Raw genomic sequence first — 15,964 nt, 5'->3', positions numbered from 1 at the left:
TATTACATTATAATAATAACAATTATAATTAATATAATTACAATTATATATTATATTAAATATTCATTTTAATAAAAAATATCGGCTCGAAACAAATATAACGAAATATTTTTGCCATTATTAATTTTATTAAATCTTTTAATAGCTATTTAGGAATTTTTCATTAAGAGATTTTCCCATCTAGCAATACTTTGTAATCAGAGTAATTCAGAGAGAGTCCTCTATAAATACAAATGAAAGAAAATTAAATATGGCGGATATTTTGTTTTGTGTGTAGTGAATATGTTCTGTTACTTTGTTTAATTAACTTTCCGATATAACTATACGATATTGCTTATGGGGCTCTTAAGAAAGTTCAAAAAAGGAAGATGAATGCCACAAGTCTGTACGTATCAACGTGTCGGTTAGTTTTACAAGCAGATACTGATGATCCAAATTCATGGACAGATTTATACAGGCTAGTTCCGTACTTGCGACAAAGTTTAAGTTGTACTGTGTGTTCAAATTTGTTAATCGAACCTCATACACCAACTGAAACTAATTGTCAACATCATGTGTGTCGTGGTTGTAGAGGTGGACGTAAAAAATTGAAACCGTCATGTGGTTGGTGCAAGGATTATGACAAATATGTTGAAAATGTTCAATTACGAATACTGTTACAGTGTTATAAGAAATTGTGTGAATACTTGACAAATACAAACATTTATCGAAGTTTAATACTTTCAGTGTCCTCCAATAAAACAGGTAATAATGCATCAGCTATCGGTGCTAGTAGCCTGATGGAACTCATACAAGAGGGTTCTGGCTTTAAAGATGAATTTAAAAGTACAGCGGGTTTGTCAAAATCTGCGTACAGTATTTTACCATGTGTTTATACAAGTACTACCTCAACTCAAACTCAAGGAAATACTATACAAAATTCTGAAGCAGTGTCACAAAGTATATCTGGTATAGTATATTATTTTTGTTATAATCATATAAGATTATTTGTATCATAATGTTATTTATACTTTCTAGGACATTCAACTAGAAGACAAATAATTTTTAGAACTGAAATTTACAGTGTTTAAAACTATGCATGTAATGATAAAAAAAAATCATTTTTTTATTAAATGTTCTTTCAAATATTTTAGATCCTTCCATTATTTTTTTATTAAAATTTATTTAAATTTATTAAAACTTTAAATGTCCTTATTGCTTTTGCTACATCAAATAATATTTAAGGAAGTTATTTAATTAAAAAAGAGAACAAAAGCAGAAATATTATGATAATGAATAAGATTCTTTATTTTTAATATAACAATTTGTCCCTGATATATACTTTTATAATATCAGAAGCAGTTTTGAAATTAACTAATTTACCTTGATGCAGGATGTCCTAAAAAAATACTGAATAGTTTTATCTATGTGTTTAGCAAGTCATTCTGAATCAAAAAGGTCATGGTTTACTTATTATTGATTTATTTAAAAAGAAGATTCTACAACTATGAAATATTAGAATAGAACGATAGTTCTTTATTTTCCATGGATTTCTTACTTTTATATATATATTAAATACTATAAATACTACTATTTATATATACTAAATTTGTATATACTAAAGGAAATGTTCAAAGCAATAGCTTTGCTTTCATAAACATATGTATTCGATGTTATAACGATCGTTACTGTTACATCGTAGAAATTTCATTTTTAATACCATCACTTGCATTGCGTATTGCTTGTATCAATTTTTAGCTTGACACTGGATTACCATTGCCATATACCTTCGACTTCGTATAATCCCAGAAGAAGGAATTCAACAGAGTTAAATTCGTTGATCTGGATGACCATGGGATAGGTTTGTATCGTCCCATCTAACTCCTTGGGAAATGAGTATTTAACAAAGTCGTGAGATTTTTTCTGGAATATGGTGATATTCCATCATGTTGGAATCACATTCTTCTTATCACTGCAAACAAAATACTTTGTCTAAATACGAAGGCAAGTTGTTTTTTAAGAAATCTGTGTAACATTCTGCCATGAGTCATTCATGTATTATGTGTGGTTGAATAAAGATAAGTGTTAATGATGTTATACCACACATTTAATGTAACTCAATACTGGAAACTTTGTTGAAATACAGTATATGAATTTTCAGTTGCTCAGTAATGTGATTATTATGATTGTTATTTATACTATCGTGGGTACTCTGAACTTCATCTGTAAAAAGAATGTGTGAAGTCAGATACAAAACAATATGTGCTACATAATTTTGTAGTAGAAGAGGAATCTACCTTACCAGTAGGATGAAACTCTCTGAACATATTTTAAAATATAGGATGATATGATACGTTTTTCGGATATCATTGTTTATATATCGCAATTTTTGCGTTATTATTTAGCATACTCTGAGTTTGAAAACTCACATGGTATTGCGAAACTAAGTTACCAAACAGAACTTAATAACTTTTAATCTAGAAAGAGACTAAGTGTTGTATATAGTTTTTTATTCACCAATAGCTAGCATCATGTGTGGTATTTGACATATAGCCTAAAAATTCTTTTTTTTGAAGACACCTGAAACCCATAGCATACTTATGTGACCTTCGTGATTCAGAATGACCTATCAAACATACCGATAAAATTAATCAATTTTCTCTTGGATCATTCTAAATATATTTTTTTATGTGTAAGTATTATGCAGAGGTGCAAAAGAGCAAGGGATTGATTAATTATTTCTGATAGATCTAACAATCAAAAATTGGTATGCTTATTGACTGAAAGATATAACATTGCATGTCATCTCAGAGAATTTATTTCTATACAAACAGCTCTGCATAGTATATACCAATTGTTACTTTGGTGATATAAACTTAAAATGTTTTGGTTAATGTGAATATAAAAATGTACAAAATGAACCTCTTGATACTTAAAGGAAGTGTTGCTAATTACACTGTGAGTCACACACTCTTGCTTTCATTTTACATATACATATATATGCCTCTGCTCTAGTACAGAGTTGATATTGGTAACTTTTTTGGTAACAGATTACATACAGTTTAGGGCAAAAATAGATGTATAGGTAGGGGAAGTAAGTATTATATATCTTTATAGTACATATATTGCTTTGTAAATTATTAAAATTAATATTTACATTTTTGTGTAAACAAGCCCTATTTAACGAAACTTTGCTAATATTTATATCCATTACCTGTCCACTTATTTTTGTACACAACTGTATGTCGATACAATTTTATCGCTGCGGCGGTATTACTTCTGAATTAATTAACGAGGTGAACACCATGTATAATCATTTATTAGTACATTTTAATTGGTCAACCAAATTTTCAATTACGTTATTTTAATTTATCCACGCTTATCTGTATTAATAAAAGATGAAATAAATAGACTTATATTCTTTTGTTAACGTATTATATAATGTTAAATTTTTTATAATTCTTCAATTTCCATCATTGAAATTGATAAAGTGTATAGTATCTCTATTTCACAATTAGATATTAAATATTCAAGTTTCTTATACAAGTAATTTTGTATTACAAAATATTTATTTCTTATTATGTTCTTGTAATTATTTACTCTTTGACCAAATAGAAGCAAAGTCTCTGGGAGAAGTCTTGGAAGAACACCTATATGTACATATAAACACGAATCATTGTCCAAGAAGTATTCAAAAGAAATTCATTATTATTTGCTACTTTTATATACTATTTTATTATCATTTAGGTTTTCTGAATAAAATATCTTTAAGTCAACATTCCATATTACGAATTAATTTTGGTAATTATTTTGAATCAATTATCGCCGATAATTATTTAAAAAAATGCACCCCATCTTGGCTTTTGATGATTTTTTAATATGTCGTCAGAAGTATAATTCTGAACAATTTTTCCCTGTACATGTAACCGTCATTTGGTCTTAGTTACCAAGATATTTGCAAAAAAGCTGTCGGTACTACTACAGTGAATTCTATCTAATTTTTATTTCTTGTTTATAGTTTATATAAGTTTGGCTGAAGTACCATTTTATCCTGCCGGTAACTAATGCTAACGCATATGTTGTTACGGACGTATAATTACAAGCAAAATTCATCACAGAATTCAGTACCTGCAGTGTTTCTCAAATATCTCGGAAACTATGGCCGAATGGCGGTTATATGTATAGGAAAAAAAGTTGTTCAAAATGTCAATTTTTACAACATATTTAAAAATTATTGAAATCGGCAAGGCGACAGTACTTCTAAATAATTATCAAATTTTCTTGTAGATTAATATATGTTTAAAGAAATACAAAATGGTCCTATAAAATATACGCATTGAAATATATAAAACATTTAGTATTCGGGTTAGGTATATTCATACTTTTTAATATCAGAGAGAAAGGGAGGGAGAGAGAGAGAGAGCGAGAGAGAAGGGGGAGGAGGGAGGGAAAGAGGATATAGAGAGAAGATATTAAAATATAGATATGTAATTATTATTTTGTATCAAATTATAACAAGTTTTTGTTATACATATTGTTAGAGGTAAATAATATATAAGTGGATCAGGTACTTGCCTCAGAGAAAAATGTCAAAGGAGAAAGATGAACGATTCAATGAGTATTATATCCGTAAAATCATGTTTTTTTTTTTTACGAGCACTGATGTATGTATAATCAACAATTGCATAATTTTTTAAATGGAAATGCATACCTTTTTTACGTAGATAGCTTTCTGCCGTCATTTTACGTAAAAAAGTATTGTGGGGTACAATAGTAAAAAAATTATTCGTTATCGAGATATTTTTAAAATATATCTTTCTTGAAGAATATGCTCAAACATTTTCTAGCAAATTCGTAATTATCGACATTGATGTGCGTGGTCGTAACAGAAACAAATCCGTTAAATTCTGTAGAGAATGTAAAAGAACGGATAATACCGAAATGCAACGATAATCAGAAAAACCTTAAACTCAGTTATGAAAATAATTAAAAAGCGTTGTCTGAAATGTTTACAAAGTGATAAAGAGCAAGTGTTTGTTCATCTTCTTCAATAAATACTTTCTTTTTAATATCTCGATAATTAATAATTTTGTTACTATTTTAACCCCATATTCCTTTATGTACGTAGAATGGCGAGAGAAATCTATCCATGTAATAAAAAAAAGTATCTATTTTCATATTAAAAACCTATGCTGATTGCATATATATCATTGTGCTCCTTAAAAAGAGAGAGAGAGAGAGAGAGAGAGAGAGAGACACGATCCTACGGATATAAGTAAGTATTCATTGAACCTTTGATCTTCATTGAATTTTTCTCTTTTGACATTTTTCTGTAACTGCACTGGTAACAGAGTTATAAGGTGATACAATTACATGGATCAGCCTGTATAATGTTAAGATATTTTATAAAAATATATAATATAGAAAAGTTTAAACAAAAAGGACGAAAAAGTGGATTAAGATGCAGGAATTGTAATTATAAAATTAGAATAACAAATGCTTCGTTGATTCTCATTATGAAATTTATATCAAATAATTAAGAAATTTATATTACCTTGTATTAGACTATAAGAATTATTTCTAGATCTTCTTTTCTCTAGATTTTAATGCAATAGAAAAGACATATTCTACGCATTCTTTACACTGATAACATATAATTATACATATTTTAAGTGCTTCGTTTAAATTTATTTGAATTTATTATGTTGAAGTTAGGTAAAATAACTACGTATTCAATGAATTATAAATTATAGCGTATAATTATTAAATATAATATATCATATAAATATACTCTCGAAATTCAATAGTTCTTTCAAATAGTCCTTTTTCAGGACCTTTTTAAAATCGAAACATAAATAAAATATATGTACATACCTTTGAATATAATATATTGGAATTATCTAGATGAAATATTGCATCTGTAACTATTAGTATCTCAATTATTTTATATTAGTATCTCAAAAATTTTTTTTGTTATTTGAAAAGCGTTTGAATTTTTATATATTTTCTGTTGATACTGAGAATTATCTTTACTTCATTTATAGAGTTTATCTTTTATACATTGTCAACTATTTTTACATTAACAGCTCGTATACGAACCGAATGTACGAAAATGCAATTTCATTTACCTCTGCGCGTTTTTTGACAATAATTTCCTTTCGTAATTTTATTACAATTAATTTTATATTCAACTTTGTAATATTTTATAAGATATTCGACTATTTAACTGATTATTTTTACTCATAACTCAAAAATGATTCAAAGATGATTCATCCAAAATTTCAATATTTTATTTTTGGCATGGTCATTTTATCATAATCGTTAAATTGCATTTTAATATTGGCTGTAACGCGATGTGGTCCAAAATATGTAATTTTATTAAGCAAAGTGATGGTGATCTTGAAACTAAAAAATGAAAGAAGGAATCAGTCAACTATAATATGTTTCTAAAATGTTGTAAATATTATGTCATTTCTTAATTCAATTTTTCACATTATTAAAGATGATGATAAATGATCATTTTAAAAAAATAAGATAATTATTATTTATTATTAAAATGTCTTGTAATTTTATAAGAAAGCAGAAAGATATATTTGTTTATGTAGAAAAATTTATTTATGTATTTGTAGAGTCACCTGCCATTCGTACTGTATCAAATGGATCTTCGATATACTCTGTGATGTATGCTGGATCTGGTAACAAAATAACAATAAAACGGAAAGCAGCAGCTACAGATGATACAGAAGTAGGACAACAGGATATGGATGGAAATTCACACAGCTCTGTAGGAGGGGTAAAATGTATTCCATCTTCCCACCTTAAATATGGGACCCCTTCTCAGAAAAAATCTTCAAAGGGCAGCAAAGTAATTTCAATAGATATTCGGTTAATATTATGCCTTACAGGAAGTTTACATTGCACTATAACTTTTATTTAAATGCTAAATGACGTGCATCCTCGTTAATATTACTTGTAAGGTACAATCATATTTCTAGATTTGTATAACACTTAATAACGTAGCTTATATTCAATTAACATTCTTTATTATATTTCAAGACTAACACTAGTTTAAATTTGAATATATATTTTGCTAGGTCCCATACCAAGATTGATGCAGATATTAACTTTAGATTGTATTTTATGACATATTGTGTTTTTTATTTATTAAATACTTATGTCTGCATTAATCTATAATCCTTACTTTAGTCCAATTTTCTGTAATAGTTAAAGGGTAAAGAATTTATTTTACTTCAAACAGTCATCAGCTTTTAAAAAACCAAGATCAAATTCTACTCGAAGTAAAAGAAAAGGATGTAGATGTGGTAATGCTACAGCAATACCTGGGAAATTAACATGTTGTGGTCAACGTTGTCCCTGTTACGTTGAAAGTAAACCTTGCGTTGAATGTAGATGCAGGGGTTGTAGAAATCCTCATACAGCAGACGGATTGAAGGTAGAAAAATTACACTATTATAGTATCAGTAAAATTAATTAAATTGTATCTCAAAAGCTTTTTTGTAAACAGTGCAGTTGATTATATCGTATATTGTTTTACATTTTAGATTCGACCGCATATACCCGAGTTACATAACTTACAGTTACAACTATCAACTTCTTTGGATTGTGACGCACTAAATTCTGATCCTTTAGAATCAGTGTCACAATGTCTTTCAACTTCTCCGACAACGATTCAAGTATTAAATGTTTATTCAACTCCGAGATTAGATATCGACAATGTTCCGCAAAATCTACCTGCAGCCTTGTTAGTAGGAGAAGATGCTATGATTAGTACCGAAAGCGAAGCCGAAGACAGTGATATACAGATCGACGTGTGACAGTTCAAGCGATATTGTCAATCGTCATGTATAATATAATAAGGTACGTGTAATATAAAGAATGGTATTGCAGTTAAGACATACGTTTCTCAAATAGGATAAAGTTCAAACTACATGACAAAAGGATAATACGCAATTAATATATAGCAAATACATTGATGATGATGTTATTTTCAATATTTTGTTTGAACAATTTTTTTATTGGTACAATACCTAATAAATATTTTCAAATATACTTCTATAGCTTTTCTTTTAGTATATGCTACTTTTAATTAGTTGTACCTGTTAGTTTTCTATTATGTCAGATCAGCTGATTTATACTTACATTTTATACTTACACATTAGCAGGCATGAAAGTAACACTTTCATGAGGAGCAATCCTGCTAAATGTAAAGATCGTGCAAGATTATAATGAAATTTTCTAATTAATACGTCGTATAAAAATTTTGAAGGTCACGTTGCATTTGTTCCAGGTTTTTACAAATAAAATTTTTTACCTGCAAAAATTTCAAATAATAGTAGTTATTACAGAAATAACTATTACTATTTTACTATTACTATTACTTTACTTCGGTAAAGTAAAAAAGATCATGTTTATATGATTAATAGTTGAATAAATACTTAAATAAAGATTCATTTACATAAGTAGGACATAAAAGTTGAAATTCTTACAAGATTATTTCCTTAATCGTTAAGTTTTAGGAGTATTTTGCATCGTACGTTTAAGATTATTCCGAGGATGATATAATAAATTTTTATTCAACAATACCTTTGTTTTATTTTGACTGCTGATGTCACTTACAGGCTTTGTCCGCAGCTTTGTCGTCAAGCAGTGGCAGGCGCCTTTTTCCCGTGAGAGTGAAATCGAACATCCCTGAATTATATTAATACTTAAAAGGGCCGAACAAGTGTCAATATATTCTCATTTATGAAAATTACGTTAATGGCCAATCAGGTATTATTTATCTACTTTTGGAGCACGATGTGAGTTCATGCAAGTATACAAAATATTCGCGAATCTTATACTACTGACAAAGAATGAAAAAAGTATTAAATGTTTCATTTGTATTACAAAATATTATAAAGAGTAAATTAAAATTTGTTTCATATTACAGAATCTATCGTTTTAAATGGCGTAAATATGTATAAAAATTCAAATTGACTTTATAATAGATATATGTTTAAAATTTTGTTAAAAAATATCGAAAAATATATGATATATTATATCGTATAAATCATAAGGATATTAATGATTTCCTACCTTTGCGTTTAAACGAGTCAGTATGACAGTAATTTTTAACCAATAATACGCGTATCATTACTGTACGTATATATATATGTGTACGTATGTACGTACGTACGTACTGCGAATGATACGCGAATAATATACCACATATATAGTTACCTTGTCGATTTTCGAGTTTTCGAATTCTAATTTACGTGCAAGATATATTTTTGTTAGCGGAACTGAACTTTTGAATTCTGCTTTTAATTTTACACATTTATCACAGGGCTGTGAACAGTTGTCTTAAAAAAAAATCAAACACAGTCCTTGACACATATATCTTCGCTTATTAACGATATATGTATTATTATGCTAAAAAAGAAATTGTTTACCACAATTACTATTTCTAATTTATTGATTTATTAATCATATATTTTGTTGTAGACATACAACATGTTGTTTTGTTTAAATATTGTCTTACTATAAAATTTATTTTCCTTTGCAGTTATATATACACATGGTTGAAATTGATTCTTTCTGTAATTATCAAAATGATAGTATATCCCACAATAAAGATAACTTCTCTTTGAACAATTAATATGGTTTTATTAATTCAATCTTCTTTACATTTGAAGATAAAGTGGTAATTTATTCTTTATATATATATATATATATGTATTCTTAAATACTTGTATTTTTAAATATATAGTTGTAACTTTCACGATTGATATATTTGTATTAATCGTAACTTCTTCCTTCAATACATAATGATAAAAGTTGAAGTTCTTTAATTTCTATGTTTATTTTATACCTTACTGCATATTATTTATTCAATATATGAAATATACTTTGAGGGATTTCAGACTGGTTTTTTGCCCATGAAGTATTAAAGCATTTTATTCGTGCTTGTAAATTTTAAATTAAGCAAATTTGATAACTACCGAATGGTTTAAAAACGAACGCAAACTTCAACGAATTAAACTCTGAAACAAAATGATTGTATTTTAAAAACTATTTATAAATCGAGAAAAATTTTATGCTATTACAAATTTTACGCTTGTAAGAAACAGATTAGCTTAAAAAGCTGTTCAAAATCATGCTTCGATAATATATTAAAAAAACTATTGAAATTATTCTACGGTGGTATATCAGAGACTAGCCTGTCATTCTTTCGTCTATTTATATCTTCGGATTTTACATAAAAAATACGCGATTTGTTTATGATCCAATAAGAAAAATTGTTATTAACTAATACTAATAAAAATTATTCTTATTGGAGTTTATCATGTAGCAAAGCGACTGATTTATGCCTTGACAATGTTCTTTTTTATGACAAATCCGTAGAACGATTATAATTAACACTAATACATAATTTTGACATTTAATCAATAGATTTGTTATCAATTTCTTTTTATTTCTTTCGGCACGACTACGCTGCTGTTCGTACGCAATTTATTTATTTTTATTAGAGCACATACCCTAAGGATAGTTTCACATGGTAAACAATATTAAAGTACGTATTACAATTAAGTTGACGCAATAGCGTAACAGCACGGTCGTATTACATACATCGTGGTTACGTAGCTGGCTGTGTATGCTATATATCTAAAAATGGCTGCAATAAAGTTTGGACCTCAGTTGAAAGAGTTACGAATTCTTTTATGTCAAACCTCGAAATCTAGTCAGGGTGTCAGGTAATAGCGAAATTAATTACGTAAAATGTACCATCTTTATACTTCTTTTATTAACCTTTTTATTTAATATACAATTTCAATTATAATTGATTATATTGCCCTCTAACCTGTTTATATTTTTAGAGACTTTATCAAACAACAATACGTGCCGCTTAAAAGAAGTAACCCACAATTTCCAGTTTTAATTAGGGAATGTTCTGATACGGAACCCGCTTTATATGCACGATATGGTAAATTCTACAATAATTATTTTATATTAATGCACATGCGTAATGTTTAATCCTTGCATTACAAAGATATGTAGTTCTTAAAACCCAGCCTACTAGCAATAGGCCATTTTGTGCTCACTTCCAGAACATAATTTTGCCTGGCATATTAATATCAGACTAAGTGATATTTAAATCAAATCAAGATATATAAAATATATTTCACAATACACATTGATATTACATTTGCTATACATCATTCTATTTCAGTGATGTATTTATTTTGCATTGCTTGTAGGTTATCGATTCTTTTGCTGTGCTTTCCATATTTATATCTTCTACACAAGCTGCAAATGATTTTAATCTTCCTTAGATTGTTATATATATTTTTTAAATACTGTTTCACTGGAACACAATTAATATCTTCCTATGCTGTTGCAATCTTCCTTGTTACGAGAAATTTGTTTTACCTTGCATCCCAAAATTTTCTCCATGGCGATAAAGCATGGGCTTAAGAATGTCACATTCAATGATAATTAATCTTTTCAGAACTTGAATTAGTCTGATATATTTAATTCTAAATTTCCAAGTGCCTGTTTTCTTGAATAATAATAATATATTTCCTAAAATATTATATTCTAGAATTTGGAGTAGAACATCGTGTGCCTCTACAAAATCTAAAATCTGAAGAAATATTGAAATGTATCCAAGAACTAGCAACCAGTAAACCAAAATAATATATCTGATATATTAGTACGTATGTATGTATTATAATTTATTTAAATATTCAATAAAATAGTTGTACAAATTATGTATTATTGCAATTGTAGATCAGAAGTATATCAATAGCTTCTAATAAATTATCATTGTTACTAATTTTTTAGATTTTTAAAAGATACATGTTTAACTAGTGCCGAAATAAAGATAAATGCAGATTTAATATTGCATAAATCTTAATTTCTTCTCATTTGTGATACTTGATAATAGCAGTATCTCCAATGAAGTTGTTCTCTAATTTAATTTTTATGAATGTTAATGATCCATTTTTAAAATAACAGAATAGAACCGTTCAATTCTTTTTTAGTTACGAGTATGTACTTTAGAAGTAATAAGTCTTTTATTAATAATTTTCGTTGATAAGAAGAAAAATGCTTTTAATATAGATAAAATCTTTGTTAATGATTTCTCTTATTCTTATTATATAAATTATATAAATTTAATATTTGAAATAAAAAATAAATTTTTATAATATATATGATAAATTTTTCAAAGATGGTATCCCCAAAAGATATTAATTCTTTTGTATATTTCCCACTGAGATAGAATCTGGATCATAGATACGTATTCTTATCTTGTCCTATTTTATATTGTATTATATTAATTATAATTAAGTAACTTGGTAAATAATTTATATAAAATTCATAATTTAATTATTTGAATTAAACGTATACAACATATAAAGAAAATATAATAATTAAACTGCAGATATTTATGTAAATGCATATTTTTATAGAAAATAGATAAATAAATGCAACCTAGCCTTTTTATCATTAAAGAATGTTAAATAAGTATTCTTTATTTCGGATAAATTGTATATTGCATATGATCTGTGTATCATATATTTTTTGCATATAGTATTCTCTTTATATGCATATTCCAGAGCTTCGTACAATATACATGTATATACAATATTTTCGTATGACAAGTTATTGTTTTAGTGGTCGGATAAAGTATTAAAAATATATAATTGAAAATAGTTTGTAATAAACTTATTTTCAGGATGGCATAGAGCAAATAGGTAATAATCATACTCTTGATTGAACAAAGTGAAACTCCTCATTGATTTCCTTAATATTTTTATACAGAAAGTAAAAGTTAAAAAAGTTATTAAAATTGTTTGAATTAGAATGGAAAAACTACTTCTTACGATATCAGCAAACCTTCCGGCACCTTGTCAAGTGTATGCCATCAGGTATATGAGGAACACACTGGCGCGCTAGTTCATATTTTGCGTACATATTTTGCGAATAGGTGCCACTGACTTGTATACTATATTTTAATAACGATTTATGTGCTTTCATGCATATATCTAGATATAATCATATCACAATAAATACAAATTACGATCATATTAAAATCAGGTGTACTACAAGCCTTTTCAATACTTTAAGGTCCTAATTAATAAATTTCAATACATACAACTTCTTTACTATTAAGTAGTTTTACTTATTCTGCTGCCGATAACACAAATAACAATTACTGGTAAGAGAAATATAATATAAGCATGTTTAAAAACCTCCTATGTAATCTATCCTATCCCTTTTCTCGAATTCTGCATTAAATTAAAACAAGCAAGATCTAGTACAACGTAGGATAGATTTTTATGGAAAATTACAATTACTAATTTGATATAATTAGACCCGAGCGTAGTCATCTCCCCGTGTAAGGGTGCCGGTAATTGGTACTGTTTCTCAAATATTAATAACTCGAAATACTATTGTAAATATTAGGAAACCAATATAATATACATTTACAAAATATCACAAATATATTAGCATTTGTAAAACAACAGACATACTAATATTTTCGAGTATTAATATTTAGATACGATATCAAGCTAAGAACTACTTTTACATAGGCCAGCTTGGAATATGTAAAATTCTTTTGCGGTCTTTCGGTAATCTAAACTTGTTTGACACACCTCTGCGGGGATACCGCGGGACACCGTGGGACATCGTGGGACATCGCAAGATCATCGTGGTATAGGTGCGTTTTAATTTTAATTGAGATTTCAAGATAAATATATCTTTTTTTTTTTATACGTGGGGAAATCCCTATGGACACCCCACCGCTCTTTTGGAAGCAACGGGATAGTGTCGGACTATACCGACTAAAACCCCATGGTGGTTCGCCTGACGCTCAACAGGGCTGCTCTGGGATCAAGATAAATATATCTAGACTAGGTTCATTTTGTGAGCGCTTTTTCTACAAACATGCATTGTTTAATTTAGAACGGAAAGTTGAAAGCTTTTTTATATAATCCTTTTAAATATTAAATCATTAAATAGAGCAACCGGCTTGCCAAAGCGTTTATAGTTTCAGTTAAAAAAATTTGCTCGAATATAACGTTGTACTTTAGATTAGTATCTCTTTAATATCTACCTTTAGTCTAGCTTTACTTTCAAATAGGTTTTAGTTCTAAAATTTATATTAAGTTAATTTTAAACACGATCGTTGGTCGATGAGGGACAATGGGGAACTTATATTTTGTCAGAAGCTTTAAAGGTTAGCCTTAAGTCTTAATTAACCTTAACCTCAACCTTAAGACTTTTAATTGTTGTTAATTTATAGCTGCAAAGTTAGTTTTAAGCCTTAGTTTTAGTACATCTGCGAAGATTGATGTCCTTGGCCAATATATATCTATCCACAGATGCAAGATTTTCGTAATCTTTTTTCTCTTTGCATTTTTATCTTTTACTGTTATCAATAAGTACTGTTTTCATTGGACACAATTTGATTGTTTTGGTTATCGATGATTTGTGTTACGAGTTTCTGAGTGAGATTACGGATCTATAGTCGATAATATATATATATATAATTAATAATCGATTTGAAAGTACAAAAACGAAAATAAAAAAAGTTTATAAAATTCACGTTTTTATAATTGAGATATATGAAATTACAATTTTATTTGAAACTAATTAAACGAATCATTTAACTATTATTCCGCGATATTTCATAATTTTTACGAAGTATTTACATAATGCTTTACGAAGTATTACAAAACCATAAAATTCTATACTTAGTTAGGATTATAAGAAACTTATGCGAAAAATCGCGGCGTCGCCCCTGGGTAACGAGGGGATGCCGTGGATAAATGCTAGTAACTGAATAATTAGGCACAAAATCCGCTGGAAAGCGGTGCGAGAATGTTACCAGGGATCCACTCTATATTCTTCGACTCTAAAAGATCGAAACAAATAACGAATCCAAAGTTTTTATAGAAAAACAAAATTTGTTACACGAAAGCGTTCTTTGAATGCCTAACATGAACGTGTTTTAAATAGAATTACGTAGATCACAATTATTGTAATTTTTTATTGGTTTATATGACAATATAAGTATAAATATTAATTTACCGATAGAAAATGTTACAGCAACGTTTTAACTATTACGCAGAGAGTAGTATACAGTTTTATGTATGTATATGTACATTAATCAATTACAATTGTTACATTTAAAAATACGCATTGTTTAGTATATTACATATATATAATTGTAAATTAGTATGATAAAAAGTTAAAATACACAGGTAAAGGAAGCTGTTGAGAATTAACAGTAATGGCAGTCATACAAAAATGTTTATAATTTAATATTCATTCAAATATATCCGGCGATAGTCACGTGAGAAGAAGTTAATAACCTTATTGAAGATTCTGTTCTTCTTCATTTTACCGTTTTATTTATACAAATGCTTAACCAATTGTTGTAACAAATTAGATTGCGTCGTTAATGATATCTGTTTCTATTCAGACTCCTCAAGTAGGAATTACTGTGCTTATCGCATCTGTATCTTTAACCATACTACAAACAAACGACTTAATAAACGACTACATATACAGGGTGTTTCGTTTATCCTGTCCACTTTAATATCTTTGCTACTTTTGCGGATACGAAACGGAGTAGGAGGAAAAAGTTGTTTGGTTTAGAACAGCAAGAATCCTGATTTACGTCTTTTCTCTTTAACATCACTCTTCTTCGAGTTTTCAAGGTCATTAAAGATTCCTGTAAAATAATGGCACATTTTTATCATCGTATTATCATAGCTGATAAAAGATGAGTTTCAAACGTGTAGATACGTTGATCTTGAAGGGATCTTGAGTAGAAAGTTCAAGATAATTTAAAGGGAATTAACAAATTGAATAATTTCTTCTTTCTCCCCTAAATTTGTATTATTTTACAAGAAGAATTCGATATGTTGTCCGTTAGTTGAAGAGGAGAAACACGAATCACAATATTTGTCGT

The 15,964-nt window shown here is 28.0% G+C and overlaps 3 protein-coding genes and 1 long non-coding RNA gene across 5 annotated transcripts in view; 2 read left to right on the top strand and 2 right to left on the bottom strand.

Moving 5' to 3' along the window:
- Tsp26a (Tetraspanin 26A) overlaps nt 1-15,964 on the bottom strand; it is a 183,850-nt gene that overhangs the window by 54,152 nt on the left and 113,734 nt on the right. The window lies entirely within an intron of this gene.
- Msl-2 (male-specific lethal 2) lies at nt 229-9,049 on the top strand. 2 transcript variants are annotated; one of them, XM_072001196.1, is made up of 5 exons: nt 229-948; nt 6,609-6,844; nt 7,238-7,432; nt 7,542-7,857; nt 8,619-9,049. In XM_072001196.1, exons 1-4 carry the CDS (start codon nt 369-371, stop codon nt 7,812-7,814), a joined length of 1,284 nt encoding a protein of 427 aa, XP_071857297.1. In that variant the 5' UTR covers nt 229-368; the 3' UTR covers nt 7,815-7,857; nt 8,619-9,049. The 2 variants fall into 2 exon arrangements, with proteins under 2 accessions (XP_071857297.1, XP_071857298.1); XM_072001197.1 differs by having other exon boundaries at nt 230-948; nt 6,609-6,772.
- On the bottom strand, nt 8,257-9,358 carry LOC139986136 (uncharacterized). Its single transcript, XR_011799584.1, has 3 exons — nt 9,076-9,358; nt 8,487-8,688; nt 8,257-8,311 (listed from the first exon to the last, which is right to left on the bottom strand). It is a non-coding gene; the product is annotated as an uncharacterized lncRNA (long non-coding RNA).
- Nd-b8 (NADH dehydrogenase (ubiquinone) B8 subunit) lies at nt 10,583-11,815 on the top strand. Its single transcript, XM_072002317.1, has 3 exons — nt 10,583-10,733; nt 10,857-10,963; nt 11,582-11,815. The coding sequence occupies exons 1-3, from the start codon at nt 10,651-10,653 to the stop codon at nt 11,674-11,676; spliced, it is 285 nt and encodes a 94-aa protein (XP_071858418.1). The 5' UTR covers nt 10,583-10,650; the 3' UTR covers nt 11,677-11,815.

This window comes from Bombus fervidus, chromosome 4 (genome assembly GCF_041682495.2).
Source record: "Bombus fervidus isolate BK054 chromosome 4, iyBomFerv1, whole genome shotgun sequence".
Taxonomy (NCBI): Eukaryota; Metazoa; Arthropoda; class Insecta; order Hymenoptera; family Apidae; genus Bombus; species Bombus fervidus.
The sequence above is the reverse complement of the archived record's forward strand: the minus strand, read 5'-3'. Positions and strand labels throughout refer to the sequence as shown.